The sequence below is a fragment of the Giraffa tippelskirchi genome, chromosome 12, assembly GCF_054371585.1.
Source record: "Giraffa tippelskirchi isolate mGirTip1 chromosome 12, T2T-mGirTip1v1.2.pri, whole genome shotgun sequence".
Classification (NCBI taxonomy): Eukaryota; Metazoa; Chordata; class Mammalia; order Artiodactyla; family Giraffidae; genus Giraffa; species Giraffa tippelskirchi.
Genome location: NC_137286.1, coordinates 8,747,832 through 8,769,149, shown reverse-complemented (window position 1 = coordinate 8,769,149; position 21,318 = coordinate 8,747,832). Strand labels below are relative to the sequence as shown.

Genomic DNA, 21,318 nt, shown 5'->3' with positions numbered 1-21,318 from the left:
CACTTGTTAACATATTTCTCGGAGTCCTACCCTACCTGGAGCCAAACAACCCCCAGGGAGGGACGGAACGTCACCCGTCCTCGATGACACTCGTTCAGATAGCCCTGAGGAGGAGACTGTGTTCCCCTCCCTCCACCCCGGCTGGCCGCCAGCACCTCTTACCCATTTGTCCAAGGGGACCTGAGCGAGGGACCCGGTGCCCTGGTACAGGTCCAGGCTGAGCTGCTCCAGGCTCAGCTTCTCCTGCAGGAAGTGGCCCAGGTACCTCTGCAGGAGGTACCGACAGGCCCTCTTCTTGATGGACTCCGAAAACGGCCAAGGCATGGTGAGGGCTGGCAGCTGGGCCGGCAGGGCTGCGGGCGGCTCCGGCCTGGGGGCTCCGGCCAGGCTCCGGCTCCAGGCCGCGGCGGGGGCAGCGGCGGCGGCGGCGGCGGCGGCGTCTCGGGTCCCGGGGCCGGCCTGCCCAGGCCTCGGCGAAGCCTAAGCCCGGGGAGGCCCCTCCATGCCCGGTCGGCGCCGGGCGTCCCTCAGGGCGACCCCATCGCCTGTGCGGCGCCGCTCGCGCTAGGCCTGGCCGGGACAAGTCGCGGAGGAGTCCCCGTTAGCCCCAAGCCCGGGGGGTGTCCGAGGAGGGTCCTAGTCGGCACTGGAGAGAGGGTACAACGGAGCACTCGGGGAGACGGCAGGGCCTGAGGCCACGGAGAGGCGGACACCTCCACCGCGGCCGCGCGACGAATTTGTTGTCATCCGCGGGGCGCGCGCTCCCGGCTCTGGGACGCTCCCGGCGCGGCGCGTGCGCGAGACCCAGACAGCCGGCGCGCCGCCGGGCACAGGCGGAAGTGACGCCACACTGGGGGGCGGAGAGGCGGGGAAAAGGGCCCGGAAGGGAGCAGTTCCGGCTCCGAGGGGGCGGGGCCGCGGGTCGGTTCCCGACGCCCGGGGAGGGAGGAGACGGAGGACTCGGGGCGCGCAGGTGAGCGGGCTTGGGGCCGGCGGCGGGCGGTGGGCGTGTGGCGGCCGGCCGACCGACCGGGAGGGCTTCGGGGATGAGCCGAGGGCCTTCTGAGGGGGACGCGGCGCGGAGGACCAGGCCTTGAGGGGACGGCTTGCAGAAGGGGGCCTCGTGCCCGGGCTGAGGGGGCTCTGGGGGCGGCTCTGGCCTGGGCCGTTCCCACTCACCTTAGACTCGGACCCAGGAAACGGGCGCTCGGGGCACCGCCGGTTCCCCGGGGAAGGACTGCAGCCTCTCGGGAGCATCCCTCCCCCCCCCCGCCACTTCTCAACCCCACCCCCAGTTATTGACCGGTGCCCGTTGTCAGCAAGTTATTCGTCGCCCGCCTCGTCCAGGTATTGTTGTCCAAAGCTTCCTCGTCTCTACCTTCTTGTCTGGTGGCTTGCAGTTTCCAAAGCGCTTTATTCATCCCTTGGTGTGTGCTGCGCCAGCACACACCCGAAAACTTGAGTTTCCGAGGCGTTTGTGAGCAGAACCGCTTTCTCGGATCGATGCCAAAGCCTTCCGACCCCGCGGAGACCTGGGCAAAAGTACTTGTGCTGGTCTGGCAATCTGCGCAATCGTGTTCCTGCCTTTTAGGAGGCAACTCCTGCAGAGGCGGAGCCGTCTCCCAACTTGGTCCACCCCGAGGAGGCCTGCGTGTGGTGTCGGTCGGTGTTCGGTGGCCCGGAAGCCAGGTGTCCCGGGTTAGAATCCTGTACCCGGCGCTTGTTAGCCCGGCGTTTGTTCAGGAGGCCCCTTGAACCGGCTACCGCCCGCCCTGTCTGAGTCCTTGCCAACTTTAAGCATATTGTTGTTGTTGTTCAGTCGTCCAGTCGTGTCCGACTCTTTGCGACCCCATGGACTGAAGCACGCCAAGCCTCCTTGTCCCTCACCATCTCCCGAAGTTTGCCCAAGTTCATGTCCATTGCATCGGTGATGCCATCCACCCTCTCATCCTCTGACGCCCTCTTCTTAAGCATATTAGTAATATCTTACCTTCAGAGATTGTTAGGATGCTTAAACGATATCCGGAGGGTCCCGATTGTTGTTTAATCGCTCAGTCGCGTCCGACTCTTTTGCTACCCCACGGACTGCAGCACGCCAGGCTTCCCTGTCCATGGGATTTTCCAGGTAAGAATAGTAGAGTGGGTTGCCATCTCCTCCAGATCTTCCCGACCCAGAGATCGAACCCACGTTGGCAGGCGGGTTCTTGACCACTGAGCCAAAATAATGGGAAGATACCCATTATTTTGATTTAAATCAGGAATAACAAGGAAAAATGTGTAGTCACGAGCACAGACCCAAGGAAGAACTGGAGGAAGTAAGGTGAGCATGTAAGAATGAATGTATGAATTAAGAAACCAGGCTTGATACATGCAGTTTAATCAAGAATAGTAAATTAAACCCTTCTTTCCCTTTGCCAGGTTGTCTTTATTGGTTATTCAGGTGGGGTAAATGAAATATCCTTTTAAAACTCAAGCAGACTGGGGACATCCCTGGTGGTTCAGTGGTTAAGATTCCTTGCTCCGTCCGGGTACAGGAGGACTGGGTTCAGTCCCTGGTCAGGGAACTAAGGTCCTATGCATGGCAACTAAGACCCAGTGCAGCCAAATAAATAAATATTTAAAAAACTCAAGCAAACTGGATGTTTGTCTTATAACCTATCAGAAGAAACTAATTGTAATAAACTTACTGGAAAGTCTTATGGGGGTTGTCACTAAGAAGTTCTAGTTTTCAGAGTGTAAAAAGTTTAATAAGTTATAAATTCTCTTAGCGGCCTGGTTTTGCTTAAATTATTTGGTATTTCAGAGTCTATCACTTCATCAGAAGAGAGCTTAAAAGCTGGGATGGTTCCTCAAGGCCCCTTTCAGTAAGCTTTAGTAAATGATTGTAAACTTGCCATCACTTTGTTGGTTTGTCCTGTCTGTAAGTTAAAAGGACCCTGGTTTCATTAATAAACGCCAACTGTGGAAAGAAAAAAAAAAAAGATTAGTGAATTAAGACTACTGGTTTAAGATTTTATTTACACATCGATAACTTTCACAATTGCCTTAGAAATACTAATGGAGCCCAGAAATGTTGGCAGTTGGGGAAAGCTCTGGTTCCCCTTCCACAGCCGTCTTTTCATTTTAGAACCAGTGTGCTTTCCAGGGATGGGGGAGCCTGGTGGGCTGCTGTCTATGGGGTCGCACAGAGTCGGACACGACTGAAGTGACTTAGCAGCAGCAGCAGCAGCAGGCCCATTCTTTTGCCATCAAGGAAAACTCTGTAGTCTTTTGCTGGCTCTTTGATGCTGTAAGTTTGTGATGAAACACAACAAAGTCTACTGAATTAAGAAGTAGAGAATAAAGAACTTTGTGATCTTGATATCTTGGTCTTAGATATCTTGATAACTAGTTTCATGAATTCTCCCCAAACTACTAATACAACACCAAAATTATACCAACAGATGAAGTAAGACCTGGTTCCTAAATAATTTACGTATGATGTTATAAGGAATCATGTGGAAACTTTATGCAAGGTGATGCAATCTACCAGATTAAAATCACCCGTAAGGTATTCCAATTTTTGAAGGTGCTGGCAACAGAATATTGCTCAGAGTCTAGTAGAGAGCCAGATTTTAAATGGAAAACAAAGAGGTTTTCTATTTCTCTATCTCTTTAGGTATGTCTATATCTCTTTTAGGAGAAGGCAATGGCACCCCACTCCAGTACTCTTGCCTGGAAAATCCCATGGACAGAGGAGCCCGGTAGGCTGCAGTCCACGTGGTCGCTAAGAGTCGGACACGACTGAGCGACTTCACTCTCACTTTTTGCTCTCATGCATTGGAGAATGAAATGGCAACCCACTCCAGTGTTCTTGCCTGGAGAATCCCAGGGACGGCGGAGCCTGGTGGGCTGCGGTCTGTGGGGTCGCACAGAGTCGGACATGACTGAAGCGACTTAGCAGCAGCAGCAGCATATCTCTTTTAGTTAGAATGTACCTTATATTAAATATAGTACCAATCCTCTATATAACCTAGAGGGTTATATAGAAACAAAAAACTAGTTCCCAGTGTTACCTTGGTTTGAGTGGTTAAGCATTGATTTTTTAGTCTTTTCTTAGGAATCTCATTTACAGTTTCTGGTTTTGAAGGAAAGGTTGTTTACAGGGTTGTAGTTCGGTTGCTTATTTACAGTTTAAAAATAATTCTCCAGGAGTATACTCCTCATTGCCATATGGAATTCTGCCTGATTCATGAGCTGCCTAATTAAATCTTGAGAAACAAAACCTTCTCAAATGAACACTATGTATTTCTTCTCCCTCAGCTTCTTCCTTAATCAACTGAAGCACAATACAGTTCTCTTGGCTTGAGTTTTTATTATTACTGGGTTGTGTATGTGTGTCTTTGTTGAAAGTAGGGTGCAGAGTAATTTTATAAATGAGTGTATAAATGGAAAAATTAGCAGTTTTTATCTAAATTACAAATACTGTATGTTTGTAATGCTGCAGGTGATACCGGTTTAATTTTTTTAACGTCAAACATCTCAGAGCTCTTGAAAACATTAAATTTTATGTGTTATGGAAAATAAAGGTTAAACTAGCTTTGTTTTTATTGTTTAGTTGCTAAGTGGTGTCCGACTCTTTGCAACCCCATGGACTGTAGCCCGCCAAGCTCCTCTCTCCATGGGATTTCTCAGGCAAGAATCCTGGAGAAGGTTGCCATTGCCTTCTCCAGGGATCTTCCTGACCCAGGGATTGACCCGTGTCTCCTGCATTGGCAGGCAGATTCATTACGCTGAGCCACCAGGGAAGCCCAACCTAAAGAGGACACGGCTTGAAACTGCCATTTGCTTTAAAATTTTAGGCAATTTTGCATCAAACTTCATAATATTGTTACTTTAAGAGTGGTATGTATTTCCAGAAGTATCTACTATGTTTATCCTGTAGCTCTTTGCCCCATGTCACGGAGCTAACTAAGTACTACAACTTAAAAGGCAGAAAGTACTTTTTCTTTGGTTTATTCATTCAGAAAGTATTCAGTGAAGACCTGCTTTATGCCCATACACTGTGCTCATGATAGTCATACACAGACCTCCATTTGCCATGAAGTATGATATGTACAGAAGTATCAAAACACATTCTAAGGAAGCAGGATATAGTGATTAACTCTACCTTAAGATCAGATAGAGAATCCTAAAATACATGTGTCAGAGCTGAATTTGGAAGGATTAAAAAGCCTTAAAGCGGTGTTAAAATACAGTTTTTTAAGTAAAAAAGTATAGGTCTTATACAAACATACAGTAAGCTGTGTCAAAAATGTAATTAACTCATTGATGAAAGAACAAGCAAGATGGTAAAGTTGATTCAAAGTCGTATAATAGAGACCAAAATCAATGAAAGAAGAACTGATGAAATAAGACTGCAGGGACTTCCCTGGAAGTCCAGTGGCTAAGACTCCGAGCTCTTGACGCAGGGGGCCTGGGTTCAATCCCTGGTCAGGAAACTAGATCTCACATGCCACAATTAGGGTTTGCATGTCGCAACTAAAACCCAGCACAGCCAAATAAATAAATAAAATTTTAAAAATAAGATTGCAAAATTAGCTCAAAACTGGGTAACAGGATTTCCACACCTGGCTAAGAAAGAGTAACAGGCACCAGATTTATCCTTCCACCTGAATCAAAACAGTGGGCAAAAATACGAGAAACAATGGTTTTAAGACTTTGGATGTTAAGCAGCAAAGGACAGTGATGCCTGGAGAGAATTTCTAAGCATGGCCTTGAGAGGAGAAGCCCAGGTAGAACCCAGGAGTCTGCCTCAATTGAGGATATGAAGCTAGGAGTCCAGGAAGGCCAGGCAGCTGGGAAAGAGTACTAGACGGTAGAGAGCTTCTTAGTGAGCGCCATGGATATGTACAGAGGATCCCCTCCAGTCTGCAGCTAAACACACTGACCAACACATAGGTGTGAAGAAGCTACCCAAAAGGATTAGAGGGATTTTCAGAGCTCAGACAGCACTAGCGCTAGTTCCAGTTCCTCTCAGTCAGAATGAGAAAAAAGCTCACAATTCATAGGCCATCAGGTAGAGTACCCAAAAAGGTTTTACCTCCACAGTGGGGAAAAAATTAACCAGAGAGGAAATCAGTTTTGCTGCTGCTTTAAAAAGCCTAAAAGCAGGACCTGAAAGGATCAAGCTTTCACTGATAACTGCATCCCAGAGCAGTGTTCAATAATATTTATAGGAATCAAAAAATATATCCAGCAAATACAAGGTAAAATCCGTGAAGTCTGGCATCCAATCAAAAAATATTAGGCATGTAAAGAGCAGTATACAACCCATAGAAAAACTATTAGTTGAAACTAACCCAGTTGAAACTAATCCATGACATTAAAACATTTATTACAATTATTCCATATGTTCAAAAAAGAAAAACAACTAGAGAAAAGATTGAACAAATTAAGTAGAGACATGGAAATTATGTTGTTTTTTAAAAAGAACCCAAGTAGAAGAGATTAGATACTGCCAAAAAAAAAAGATTAGAAAAGAACTTGAACACATAGCAATAGAAACTATTCAAAGTGAAACACAAAGAGGAAAAAAGAGGAAGAAATGAGCAGACAAAAATTAAATAAAGTTTTTTTTAATAGAAACTAAAGTTAATTCTAAACAAAAAAAAGAACAGTTGAAGATATTATAAGTTAAAGATGTATACTGTAAACTCTAAAGCAACCACCAAAAACATTCCGACTTAAAAGCCATCAGTAGGTTTAAAATAGAATCCTAAAAAGTGGTCAGTTCAGAAGTAGAAAAATAAGGAAAAGGAAATAAGGTACAGGTGGGACAGATAGAGAACAGCAAGATAGATAGTAACCACATCAATCATATAATCATAGTCATAGTAATCATATTAAACATAAATGGCCTAAACACTCCAATTAAAAGTAAAATTATCAGATTGAAAAAGCAGGACCAAACTATATGCTGCTTACAGGAAACCTACTTTAAATATGAAGACCCCACTCTTCCCATTCTCAAGAGCTTAAAACAGCCGATTATATCAGAATCAAATTCTGTTGTCTAGGTATTAGCTCCCTCTCAAATTGAGCCATTCACATTTACTACTTTCTTAGCATTTTCCTTGTAGACTACCTTAGTTTCCTTACAGTTCCTGGCACTGCCTGGACTTTGGTTATGCGTTGTTCCCTCTGAAGAATCCTCCACAATTCTCAAGTCTTCTCTCCTTATTAATATCTTTTCATCTGTGCTCATTCAAGCCCAGTTTTGATGGACCTCTTTCGTGAGTCAAGCTCCATAGTAACTAACAATTATGTAAATCATGGAATGTCAGAGCTCTCAAGAAGAGTCAAGAATTTCTTGTTCATTCCCCCTTGTTCTATAAATGAGAAAACCATGAGCCCTTTGAGGTTGTATGGCCAGCCCAAGTTTATATATGTTTAGTGGTAAGTTTGTAGCCGGACCAAGGCATATCATTGTGTTCTCTAATTATACATTTTTTATGTTATAATTATGTTGCATGTGTATGGCATTAATATTTGTGTACATATTTGATGTGCTTGTCATATATCCCAAGTGAGGCTGTAAACTACCAGTAAACGTATTTAATTAATCTTCTAAGGCTTAGAAAAATGCTGGATACATAGAGTCTAAATTGAGAAGCATAAAAACTAGAAGTAATTCATTAGTTTTTACCATTTGAAACGCTGGTGGTTAATTTCCCTCCATAGAATAGCTAAGATAGATTTTCTAACATGCTTGTTTCCAAATCTTGCTACTCATATATAAAATAAGCTGAATTTAGTACCTTATGTCTATTGATTTTTTTCAACAATGTCAATCCTAAAGGAAATCAACCCTGAATAGTCATTGGGAGGACTGATACTGAAGCTCCAATACTTTGGCCACCTGATGCAAAGAGCTGACTCATTGGAAAAGACGCTGATGCTGAGAAAGATTGAAGGCGGAGGAGAAGGGGACAACAGAGGATGAGATTGTTAGATAGCATCACCAACTTAATAGACATGAATCTGAGCAAATTCCGGGAGATGGTGGACAGAGGAGCCTGGCATGCTGCAGTCCATGGGGTCAGAGAATCAGACAGGACCTAGCAACTGAACAACAACAAATTCATTATATTGGCCATAAGTATTCACAGAGGTCTAGTCCTGTGCTATCTGATACAGTAGCCACTAGCTTTTTTAATTTAAATGAATGAAAATTAAATAAAATCCGAGATGCAGTTCCTCAGTCACTCTAGCAGGACTTCAAGTGAGTAGACGCTACATATGCTTAGTAGCTACTGCGCTGGACAGCACAGGTAAAGAACTCTCCTGTGCTTTGCACGGAGTTTTGCTTTGCACAGAACTGCACAGGGTTCTACTGGTTCAACTAGAGAAATTCTCAGCTAGAATTTCTTAAGACGATGAGAAGTTGTTTTGCCTACAGAAAGAGAAATCGGGGATTTTTTACAGGACTCACATCGATAAATCCACCATCCTGGTAACCCGACAGCATCTCTAATATTTCAGTAGTAATTCTAGTCATCGTCTCTTCACCAACATAGGCATACGTGTCCCCATCCTCAGTGGTGTAGGCCTCCACAGTCAGGTACACAAGATAATCCACTGAGAAACAAGAAGAAAATGAGTTTATATTCATATTTTTACCTTCTCTTTAAATTCATATTTCTATGTTTTGATAGGCTAATTGTGGTAGTATATATAAATAAATATACATATAAGGAGGTACCCGCTCAAAATGCTTTTAGTTGCTAGGATACATAATCAAAATGTAGAAACCTCTTCTCTCGTGCGCCATCCGTAAGGCTCCCAGCTGCGCGTCCGTGGCCCCTGTCTTCACACACTGAGTCTGTGATACCTGGCTCTGTTCACTCCTCTAGAGAGGATCTGGTTGGATGAGCCAGTCACCGTGCAAATCAGGTTGCTGAACAGAGCTCCTGATTCAGGACAATTCATAAACCCCTTGCCAGCCTCGAGATGTTGCCTTTAGGTAAAACAGGCATCCCCAGTACATTTCTGTGTGATTGTGGTGCTGGAGTTAACAGAATACAGATCATGAAACCTGTGAGTAAGGAACCTTCCCAAAGAAGGCAGTGGACTGGACAAGTACTCCTTTTGAAAGGAACTTACGACTGTTCCAAAAAGGAAAGTCAGAAAATGAAGACTCTTTGCCTACCTGTATACTCCTTTCCCTGCTTATAGTATATGGACAATGATAGGCAGAATAATGACACCCCCCCCACAGAGATGTCCATAGCCTAGTCCCCAGAAACTGTGACTGTATTACTTGCTATGACAAGAGGAACTTTGCATTTCCTTAACCCTAAGCCTCGGATGGGGAAATATGCTGGATGTTCAGCTGTGCCCAATAGAATCAATCACAAAGGTCCTTATAAAAGGGAGTACAGGAGAAAATGGAGATATGACCACAAGATCAGAGACTGAAGTGATGTGCTCTGAAAGTGGAGGAAGGGACCAAGAAATGCAGGTGACTTCTAGAAGCTAGAAAGGCAAGGAAACAGATTCTACCCCGAAGGCTCCAGAATGACTGCAGCCCTGCTAACACTTTGATTTTAGATTTCATACTTCCAGAATCATAAGACAATTAATTTGTGTTTTAAGTCACTAAGTTTGTGGTAATTTGTTACAGCAGCAATAGAAAACTAATACACATGTTGATACTCACATTCTACAAAGTTTCCACTAAGCACTTTCTACATAACAGGCACAAAAATATCAGGGTTCCTTTTTTAAAAAATATTTTTAAAAATTTATTTATTGGCTGTGCTGGGTTGTCGTTGCCGAGCAGGCTTTTGTTCAGTTATGGCGAACAGTCCTTCTCTAGTTGTGGTGCGTGGGTTTCTCAGTGTGGTGGCTTCTCTTGTGCAGCACAGGCTCTGTGTGTCCAGGCTTCAGTAGTTGAGGTGTGTGGGCTCAGTAGAGGCTCCTGGGCTCTAGAGCACAGGCTCAGTACTTGTGGCACACAAGCATAGTTGCTCCGTGGCGTGTGGGGTCTTCCCGGATCAGGGATCAAACCCCAGTCTCTTGAATTGGCAGGCTGATGCTTTACCACTGAGCTACCAGGGAAGCCCAGAGTTCTGTTTTTTGGTTCTTTTTTTAAAAGCCTCTTCTATAAAGCTGTTGAAGAGCTGGGTTATGAGTGCTTTTCATTTGGGGGAGGCTCCTAATTCAGTATGCTTTCAGTTGCCAGTAAAGTAACAAGAATTTATTGGGTGCACTAACTGAAAAGTGCAAAGACTGGGCAGCATCAGGGCTCTGGCTTCGTTTCTCTGTGCATCTCTTGACCCTGTTCACGTCCCATTGTCAGCAGCATCCTCAGATTTCCCTCATCTTGGGGTGCGTACCAGGAGCAGCCAGAGCTGGGTGCTGCAAACTATTCTGCGTGAAAGTGACTGGGAAGATTTCTGTGTGTTATGTTCAGGACAGTCTTCAAATGGGATTAGGGTCAATCTTACTCAAATTTCTTGGTTACTGTACTCAATAGGGGAAAGGGAGGTATTAGAATTCCCCTTGGAAAATCTGTGTACTATTTGGAAGGGGAAATGATATTGATAAATAATCAAAAGCTTGTCATAACCAACAAAAGATAATTGTAGTAATACCTTAAAATAATGATAGCTTAAAATGTTATTAACTTGTATAATGCTTCAGTATGAAAATCTATCGATTTATATGTATCATTGAAAGTTCTGGATATGTCTGCTCTTTTATGCATCATTCAAAAGCATTTCAGAGAAACATCTAAAAGTTCACAGTCTTGGGAAAGGTGTCTTTCTCTTTTTTTGCCCCCTTGGTGCTAATTACTCAGCAACAGTTTGATGACCTGCTTTACTGGCCTGTGAGGATTTCCTACATTCTAGGATTGGAGTCTTCGGCTTTTTGTGTCCTTGTGGTCCTAGTTGCAATGAATTAGAATCTAAAAGCTTGGCTCTTGTCAAGCTTTCTCATGTAAACATCTTTTTCATGTAAGTTATTATTTCTGATGTCTGTAATTGAGATACTTGATTATTTGAGCAAAATAAAGATGTCTGGCATTCGGGATGTTAAGAGATTTAGAGTTAGACAGGCACATTTCAAAATCTTCAAACCTGACTTTGTAAAAAAAATAAAATGGGCTCATTTCTTATACGTAAAACCAAGTATAATATTAAGGAATATAATGATTATTTCTAGAGAAGGGAGAGATTTTTAGAAAATCAAATATTTTCACTTTCATATGTAGTAAGTCAATATGAGATTTCAGTTATCTGACAAATTCCTCTAACAATAATTGATAAATTTATAATTAACTTGTATTGTTAGTGATTAATTCTGTCAGGTGCTCTGGGAAACAAGATAAAGGGCCAGTCACAACATACCACTACTTGAAATAGGATTGGAAGATTATATTATTTGTACATTTGCTAAGTAGTTTTTTGAAATAGCTTCACATAGTTTATCATAAATTGTCTTTAGCAAATAGTTTTGACTTTTATTATATGCAAATGACCTGCAGTTATAGAAACTCTAGCCCCTTAAGAGTTTTGCTAGTAATTCAGAGCATTCGCCTGACAGTAGACAGAAACTCTGAAAAAATACCCAGAAAAATCTCCCAGAGGCTTTGATTCAGTTTCTCTGAGATGGGGTTTCTGGCCACAGTTGAGAACCACTAATTTAAAGGATTTTGAACATCACACAGGTAGAGCACAAGTTGGTAACTTTAGGAGAAGAGATGGAATTTGTAAAGTAATAGACAAACAGTACAAATAAATGTTCACAGCAAGTTGAAGAGTCGTCCTACAGTTAGGACAGCAGATGCTTAATCCATGTAAGAAAAATAAAATATTTAATTTACTTTTATAAAGTCTACTGGTAAAAAGAAATTATATCTTATTCTGAAAAGCAGTTTTTACATTCCAAAGCAGTCTCACATTTGTTCACTTTTCTCATTCATATATTTCAAATTTTTAACAGTCCTCAACTGTTCCACTAGTCACAGAAGAGAGAGACAGAAGCAGACTGGGAGTAATACTGGATAAAGTAAACACAGGAAATAATATTTTTGAAAGTATAATATATGAGCCAATTCAAGCAAACAGTAAAAAAAAAAAAAAAAGTGGTGTTGGGACAGTAGGCTATCACTTGGAAAATAAAGCTATACAGAATAAAGTCCAGACCAATCAGAGAGTTAACTATAGAGATAGAGAATGAGAATTCAGAAGATGATTTAGAGGGTTTTAAAATGTAACCATGGAATGGGACAGGTTGCTTCTTAGTTCAGTGCAGTTCAGTCGCTCAGTCGCGTCCGACTCTTTGCGACCCCATGAACTGCAGTACGCCAGGCCTCCCTGTCTATCACCAACTCCCTGAGTCCACCCAAACCCATGTCCATCGAGTTGGTGATGCCATCCAGCCATCTCATCCTCTGTCATCCCCTTCTCCTCCTGCCCTCAATCTTTCCCAGCATCAGGGTCTTTTCCAATGAGTCAGCTCTTTGCATCAGGTGGCCAAAGTATTGGAGTTTCAGCTTCAACATCAGTCCTTCCAATGAACACCCAGGACTGATCTCCTTTAGGATGGACTGGTTGGATCTCCTTGCAATCCACGGCACTCTCAAGCGTCTTCTCCAACACCACAGTTCAAAAGCATCAATTCTTCGGCACTCAGCTTTCTTTATAGTCCAACTCTCACATCCATACATGACCACTGGAAAAACCATAGCCTTGACTAGACAGACCTTTGTTGGCAAAGTAATGTCTCTGCTTTTTAATATGCTGTCTAGGTTGGCCATAACTTTCCTTCCAAGGAGTAAGCGTCTTTTAATTTCATTGCTGCAGTCACCATCTGCAGTGATCTTGGAGCCCAGAAAAATAAAGTCAGCCACTGTTTCCACTGTTTCCCTGTCTATCTGCCATGAAGTGATGGGACCCCATGCCATGATCTTAGTTTTCTGAATGTTGAGCTTTAAGCCAACTTTTTCACTGTCCTCTTTCACTTTCATCAAGAGGCTCTTTAGTTCTTCACTTTCTGCCATAAGGGTGGTGTCATCTGCATATCTGAGGTTATTGATAGTTCTCCTGGCAATCTTGATTCCAGCTTGTGCTTCCAAAACCTCAAATCCAGAAGTCACAAAAGAAACTATTGACAGTGTCCTGTAGTAGGTAAAGACTTAAGCTCTGACTTAAGGCAACTTTAGTTCATTACCATTTCTGTTTTGTTTTGTTTTTTCACAGCTATATGATCTTGGAACTAAAAATATCCCATAAAAAAATAAATTTTAAAAAAATCTTATAAATACCCCAAAAGTTGTTTCATCAAGGAGATGCATATGCATATTCAAACAATGAGATGTCATTCGTTGTCTCTCACATTGGCAAATATTAAGAAGAGTCAGAAAGGTTGTGGTGAAAAAAACTCAGTCCCTCATACTCTGTTGGTGGAGTATCAATTGTGCAGCCTTTTTTGACGGTGAATCAGCAGTATCTATTGAAGGTTAAAATGAGTATGTACTTTGACTCAGCAATCCAGTTCTGAACATCCTTCACATTTATAAAGAAATAGGTTAAAATATCTTAGATTTTTACACTGGCATTGTTTGAAATAGCTAAAAATTAATATTCTGAATTCTTACCAATATGGGGTTAACCTTTTGGGAAGAAGTGGAGAAGAGATTTTTTTTTTTTTTAAACCTATAAGTGTCTGTAATTTTGCTATGAAAAACTACTGAAAATGGTTTTAGGCAATATTTTCCCTAAAAATTGTTAGCTCATTATGATGTTTTCTAATAAATGGCAGTTGCAAGGCACAACTGCTTTTAATCAAACATTAATGTGTGAATATCTTTTTATAAGCCCGTTTCATACCCGGTTTTCTGCAGAATGGAAACAGACTGTAATCCCATGGAGCTCAGCGGTGTGTCAGCATTTGAAGAAGAAGCTGAGATTAATGGCTTTGAAGGAACTGATATGAAAGACATGAGGCTGGAAGCCGAAGCAGTTGTAAATGACGTTCTCTTTGCTGTTAACACCATGTTTGTCTCAAAAACCCTGCGCTGTGCAGACGATGTGGCCTATATCAATGTGGAAACAAGAGAAAGGAACAGATACTGCCTGGAGCTCACTGAAGCAGGGCTCAGGGTAAGTCCCTTTTCCCTTTAGGGAAAAAAAAAGATCTTTACCACTTGATCCAAAAGGTTCAGGAATCAGGGAGTGAGAATTTTAGGTGAGAACTTGACACCCAGTAGCTTCCAAGATTTTTTTTTTTAAAGGTTTTTTTTTTCCCCCTAGGAATTTTTTAATTAATTCTGAAGTCTTTCAGTCAACCTAAGAATGGATTTTTTGCAAAAGAAAAAACAGATTTGATTCTGAGTATTTTGTTGTAACTGTCTGCCCCCAAATAAACTGATTTCATATCTCTTGCTAAGCATGTCTACCAAAATTAGGCATTCTCTGCACTGGATGAATTTTTCAGTCACTGTGTCGAATCTTTTTCCACCTCCTATAAATACCTCTTCTACTAAAACAACATACTGGAAGGAATTCCCTGGCAGTCCAGTGGTTAAGACTCCACCCTTTCACTGGTGAGGACTCAGGTTTGATACCTGGTCAGGGAACTAAGATCCCACAAACTGCTCAGCCATAGATAGAGAAATAGATAGATCATACTTGACTCCACCATTCACTAGCTGTTAGATCAGAATTAAGTCACAGCAGAACGCTCTGCCTCCGAATTTCCAAGAATAAATTTCCATTTATTACATGTAAGCTTTTCTAGGCAGAATGACCTCTCTGCATCCTTTAAACCAGAATCCTGACTTTAGAATAATAGAAAGCACTACCTGAGAACAACTTTTTATTTAAAAAAAAAAAATTTTTTTTTAACCTGTGGAACAAAGGAATGGGCATTAGAAATGTCTAGTTTAATTTTACTAATGTCTATTTAACTTTACTAATTAACCCTGGGAATTCCCACACAGTCCTGTGGTTAGGACTCTGCGATTTCATAGCCAAGTTCAACCTCTGGTCAGGAACTAAGATCCTGCAAGTCACACGGCACATCCTAAATAAATAAATTAGCCTTCGAGCTTGGTCAGAATCTCTGACTTTTCTGTCTCTAAATCCGTTAAGAGTAGTTCTCCCAAAGCTGCACAGGGTCATGAACTAGCAGAGTACATGGTTTAAGCAAGTCAGAATGTCATGTGATACATTAAACACGCATGTGAATGTCTCTCTATTTCACGGGATTCAGTTTCCCTAAGATGTGTGTGAGTCACGTGTTCTGTGTATCCCTTGGTGGAGGCTCACTTACGTTGAAACCCGAGTTGTAACGACTCTCATTTCCCACACAACTGCATCTTGGCTTTGAGAATAATCCTGGAATTAACTAATCTTTATGCTTCCCTTCCTCAATCCCTAAATTTGTACCCAAAACTTGCAGTGTTTAGAAGTGGACCTTAAATAGAAATAGGCAAAGCAAAAGTATAAGTAAATAACCCTAGGTAAATTAATTCTGTCTGACACTGTTTAATTCTGGTGAGGTAGGAAAGGTTTTGATGACAGTTAGAAATCGTTGTGAATTTGAGTGACCTTGGGTGAGTCAGTCAGCCTGAGTCCCTGCTTCTTTATCTGTAACTTGGAGATTTAAAACAAAAGCTGAAAAGGATTTGGGGGATGTTATGTGAATAAAGTTTGCACAAAGATCTGGGTCAGTTATAAAACCTGGCACATAGGTACTCAAATATTTATTTTTTTCAGTCTGATTCAGTTGACACTTATGGAGTAACTATCCTGTGTCGGGAATTAGACATCAAACCATGTAGATAAGACATGATCCCTGTTCCCAGGAAGACCACAGATATCAGGGATAAGAGAGGAACAAACGAAATCTTAGGACGCTGTAGACGGGACTGAGACAGAGCGTGGTTCCACAGTGGTGCAGTTCATCTCCCTTAGGTGTCTGCCTCTGCTTTTCATTAGAAACAACAGCACTGCTTCTGTTTCTAGCATAAACACGCATCTCCTGTGGCTTGAGTAGATGTCATAAAAATTTAAGAGTTTGTGTGAGGAATTCACAAGCTTTAGTGAAGTCAGCAAAACCTGATTTTTGCCCTACACTGTGCTGGTGAACCAGGGTATAGGTCTTATAATCTTGTTGGAGGAAAAAAGCTTTAGCTGTGTTTAAAGGAAAAAACAAACAGAAAAACACACACACAGAATAACATTGCCTTTTATCTCAGACTTGAGCAGATAAGTAACGACATGACAGTGGCATTTCAGATAACTAATTATAAACCAGAATTAAAACTATAAGTAAATTTCAGAATTCTTTTTAAAAAAGCCCAAATCACATAAATAATGATAAAAGTATGAACTAATAGGGACTGCCCTCCTGGTCCAGTGATTAAGAATCCACTTGCCAATGCAGGGGACACAGGTTGCATCCCTCATCCAGGAGGATTCCTCATGCCATGGGACAACTAAGCCCATGTCCCACAACTGCTGAACCAGTGTGCCCCAGCTGCTGAAGCCCAGGAGCCCTAGAGCCTGTGCTCCGCAACTAGAGAAGCCACCGCAATGCAAAGCCTGCATACTGCAACTGCAGAGGAGCCCCCGCTGACTGAAACTAGAGGAAACATACTTAGAGCAATGAAGATTCGGCGCAGTCATACATAAATAAATAGTTTTTTAAAATAAGAATAAAAAAGCCCCCCGGTACTATAATTATTAGAGTAAATATAATTATTATAGTGCCTTCATAAAAAGACCCTCAGTATATGTAAAATTAAGTAGAAACTTGTTTTAGGCTATGAAAAGGAAATACTGTTTTTTTATAGCTTTTTCAACTCGGTATTTTCAGGATCAAGAGTGGGTAAATCAAACCTTTTAAATTTTGAGAAAAAAATGGTGAGAGCATTTTGCTGGTGATGTTCCTTATGTTATAAATTGCTTAAATATTATAGGCTGTATGGATATTTAAAATGTGTGTATTCTAACTATTGATTGAGAAATGCATGTCATTAGAGAATGACCCATGTAAAAACTTGTGGTTTTTTTTTTTGCTTTCTGTACCAAGATGAAATCTGATTATTTAATTCACTGTTGCATTTTTCTCGTAGGTGGTAGGGTATGCTTTCGACCAGGTGGACGATCATTTACAGACTCCCTACCACGAAACAGTCTACTCCCTGTTGGATACGCTCAGCCCTGCGTACCGGGAAGCATTTGGAAATGCGCTTCTTCAAAGACTGGAAGCTTTGAAAAGAGAGGGACAGTCATGACTAAGCTTTTTTCCTGTTAGAGGGGGCTGCTGCTGGTACACAGGGTTGACATACAGCTTGAAACTGCTGCATATGGTCATAGCAGAAAATGCATCTTTGATTTTGTATCTTTTATCATTTTTTTTGCTTCACATGTAGGCTTTTGATTGATTATTGACTAATGAATTCTCTTTCTTAGTTTCTGATTCATTTAGGAAATCCTGAGGTCACTGCTGTGACACCATCATTAAGACATTCAGATTCCTTCATATAGTATCTCTGCATTTCAGAAGCCTAAGCAGTATTTCATTCGCTTATTACAGGACTTTGAGGCTGCCAGCACTCTCTCTTACCTAGGAAATTCTAGATTTGCACAGTAATAGAGGAAATAAAATGACTTAACTTCAGACTTTGATTCAGCTCGCTAAATCAGGGGTTTACTACTAGCTCAGACTAACTTTGTAGTAATTATCTTGCTACTAGCCTTATTGGAAACAAATTATCAACTAGTTTCCCCTGCACAAATTTTTAAATTCACTGCTTCATTGAATCTATTTATATTATTAATATGGACTGATAAAAATGAGTTGATTATATATTACATAGCTAGTATTTACATGAAAAACAGGTACTGAAATAGTACTGTATTCCTGTTTGCAACAGCCAGCCAACGAAGAGGACAAACCGTTAGCAAATGAATGTAACAATTACTTGTTTCCAAGATATTTAAGCACATAAACAAATACAGGAACAGGCTCCATTCTCTTCCTAACAAAAAGCTTCTTCAGCGTGTGTGATTTAAAAGAAAGGAAATTCTGATTTCCTAGAAAATGATATTTTGGCCTGTGTTGATTCTTATTATGAATGTTTGTTTACATGATGTACAGTATATATTCAGAAAGTATTTTTGCTTCAGCGTTTACTTTCTATGATGTAGTGCTTTGGTATTCCCACAGCACCCCTCCTTCCCAACAGATGTACAGTGTTCTGTCTTGATGCAAAATCTGCAATGTCACATGAGCGCATTGTATGGGTTTGAAACCAAAGGATGAATGAAGCATTCAGACTTACTATTTGAAAAAGGGAGACTCGGTATTTTATATTTTATTACAGGTACTAATATTTATAATAAGATAAACTAGACCATGCTGCTACATCTTTTCAAGTACATGTTGAATATTAAGAATTGGGAAGTTGTTTTTTTAATACTAGTCAAAGCAGCAGCTATACAAATGTTGAACTAAAATTCTGCATCTGGACATACCTTCATAATTTGTCATCTGAAGACTTTTATAAATCATGATTAAACAATAGTACTTTTAGACTGTTGAAGATCATGTAGACCAGAGCAAGTTTAAAGTTTGGTTTGGGTCATTCATTGTCAGAGTTCATCGGAATGCTTAAATTATGTTTGACAAATGAATATTCATCCTCAGCTTTATTTTCACATGCTTAAGTGTTTGGGCAATGAAGTCTAACTTCAGCTTGAACTTTCTCATGCTTAATCTCAGGCTAAACGTAAAGGGTATTTGTACAGTTTGAATAAAATTCTGTTTACTAATTTTGAGTTAAGTATGGAGAAAAGTGATTGTTTAAAGTTGAAAGTGTTCATTTTGTGATAAATATTTGATTCCAAGAGCTTCCATTTTTTAATTCCATGTTGTTCCATTTCATTGTGAAGTGATTATTACTATGAAAGAGCAACAGAGAGAGAAGACATTAATAAAACTACAGATATTAAAACCTCCACTAGTTATTAAATCCTTCATTTTATTTAGATTTTTTAAAGACTTTAACCAGATAAATTAAGCCTTGATTTCACTTCCAAAAGAAAAAAAGAACCTCCAGATAAGTAACTTTTATAAATCAATAAAGAAAAAAAAGAGAATAAGGGGCAAATAATATATGATCAACTCAGAAAAATATACAAATGTCCAGTAGCCACTTGAAAGATATTCAACCAAACCAGTAACTCAGGAAAGGAAAATAGGTTTTAGCTATTTGAGTCATTTTACCTAATAATTTAATAATGTGTCAGGTTTAAATTATATCAATAAAGATTTAGTGAAGGACACACAGTTACCTTCTCATGGAGGCTATGTTGGTGAAACCTTTCTGGAAGATACTAGTAATAGAGCCTTGACAAAGCTTATAACTTCCATGCTGGTAATAGCCTCGCAGGCTAGAACAGGGACATGATTCAGCAGAATGTATGCAACAAGGATGTCATTTTCACTAATGAAAAATAGAGAAGTTTCTAAAAAAGTGGTTAAGCTATGCCAGATCCTCTTGATGGAAAAATATGCAGCCATTAAAAATTGGGGAAAGTTATACTACAGGTAAAAAATAAGCTTTTAAAACTAGTTGAAAATAATTGTATACATAACGGAAAAATGGAATAAAAAATATTCTACAGTGTTAATATAGTAGTCATCACTAGGTGGTAAGATAGGTTATTTTCATTTTCTTTTACATATATTCTACGTTACCTTAAGTATACTAATTAAGGGAAATGCAATAGATAATGGTGTTCAAACCAGCTGAAGAACTCCTTTCTAGCAAAAGCACAAGCTGCGCTGAGTTGTACCTGCTCCCAGGTTCCTTGAAGAGGCAGTATGTTTGTGAAGAGAAGACACACACCTCATTTCCCATGATAACTCTTCCCACCTTTCCTCCAGGTCCAGAGTCAATCTGTACACAACCCACCCAGCCCAGCAGCAGTCACTGGAGCTCAGAGCCTGCGTTCGCTGCTTCTGTCAGAGCACTGCACTGTTCTCTTCCCCACTGTTCAAACCACAAAAGACGCAGCTCGATTGTTACAGGGGACAGGATAGGGAAACCCTGAGATTCTGGTACGTGCCACTTCAGAATTCTGCCTTCTGCTCCTCCTTGTGTATGACATGTTCAACTGAGACTTGGACAGACGGTGGAACTTGCTCAGCAGCCCACCTGTGAGCAGGAAAGTAGGGTCAGAACCCAGGTCCGACTCCAGCGATCATCCCCACACAGTATGTCAGTAAAAGCATCCCCTGAACTTCGTGGTTGTGTGAAAGCTGATTTGAAAGAGGAAAGGAACAGGGAACTACATTCAGTATCTTGTAATAATCTATGTATGTAACTGGATCACTGCTCTACACCTAAAACTAACAAGATTGTACAGTAAATCAACTATACTTAAAAACAAAATTTTTTTTAAAAAAGGAATAATAGTAAAAGATAACTGGCATAATAGAATTGATCAATAGAATCTTCTTTCCTAATCTACCAATATGCTATACAATTCTCTGGAAGCCATCCCCTTGTAACTATGGCACTAGCTCATTTACCTGTTACCGTAATGTAAAACAGTAAGAATGAAACAAAAGTGAGTTATATTTTATAGTAGCATGACCGGTTGAATAAAAGTATTTACCTGCTTAACAGCATTTCATTCGGGACAAACTGAAAATCCAGAAATGAGGCATCTAGTGAATTTTAGAATATGCCATCTAACAGGTCTTTATAAAAAATGAACAATATTTATTCCAAGTTCTGTACTGGTCTTGCAAGAGTATTTTTACATTTAAATTGACAGCACTTTCGTTTTAATAATTGAAAAAAAAAATGTTGCTGTCAGCAAGCTGTTCCCAAATTGTTTGCAGAATTTCAAAGTGTTATTTAATCAAAACAAGTTTCAATGAGACAAATGTATAAAAAGGAAAGGGAATGGGGATCAAAAAAAAGGAATGAAAAGACTCCCATTTGTGCAAATGTGCTTTAGCATCACAGAAAAAAAAGCAATTTCACTTTTGGAGATCATTTCAGAAAATGCTTAGGTATATCTTATTTAATCCTGACAGCCCTGTTAGGTTGGTGGCTTCACCCCTGTTTTATAGTCACTTTAACAGCTCATGTGAGGTTCAAAGGTTGGCTCCAGTCTCCCACAAATAAGTGCCAAGCTGGAAGTCGAAGCCAAGTCTCCCAAGTGTCCAGAACCCCCAGGCTGTCCAGCTCCCTCCCTGGCCATTTCCATTTTTTGAGGCAATTAGTATTTTTTTTTTAAGTGAAAG

General features: G+C 40.9%; 2 protein-coding genes and 1 long non-coding RNA gene across 11 annotated transcripts in view; 1 reads left to right on the top strand and 2 right to left on the bottom strand.

Moving 5' to 3' along the window:
• Nucleotides 1-772, bottom strand: part of ATG2B (autophagy related 2B) — a 73,720-nt gene extending 72,948 nt beyond the window's left edge. For all 3 annotated transcript variants that reach the window (XM_081550477.1, XM_081550479.1, XM_081550478.1), the window contains exon 1: nt 163-772. In XM_081550477.1, the coding sequence (XP_081406603.1) occupies nt 163-324 (162 nt within the window). In that variant the 5' untranslated portion in view covers nt 325-772. The remainder of the gene's footprint in view (nt 1-162) is intronic.
• Nucleotides 86-20,118, top strand: GSKIP (GSK3B interacting protein). Of its 7 annotated transcripts, none has more exons than XM_081550537.1 (3): nt 86-325; nt 13,892-14,150; nt 17,129-19,018. In XM_081550537.1, exons 2-3 carry the CDS (start codon nt 13,893-13,895, stop codon nt 17,288-17,290), a joined length of 420 nt encoding a protein of 139 aa, XP_081406663.1. In that variant the 5' UTR covers nt 86-325; nt 13,892; the 3' UTR covers nt 17,291-19,018. The 7 variants fall into 7 exon arrangements, with proteins under 7 accessions (XP_081406663.1, XP_081406665.1, XP_081406664.1 ...); XM_081550539.1 differs by lacking the exon at nt 17,129-19,018 and adding an exon at nt 19,948-20,118 and having other exon boundaries at nt 93-325; XM_081550538.1 differs by lacking the exons at nt 86-325; nt 17,129-19,018 and adding exons at nt 898-973; nt 19,948-20,118.
• On the bottom strand, nt 1,991-7,297 carry LOC145529816 (uncharacterized). The gene is made up of 3 exons (XR_014071369.1): nt 7,127-7,297; nt 2,895-2,959; nt 1,991-2,105 (listed from the first exon to the last, which is right to left on the bottom strand). It is a non-coding gene; the product is annotated as an uncharacterized LOC145529816 (long non-coding RNA).
• Nucleotides 20,119-21,318: the final 1,200 nt, after the last annotated feature.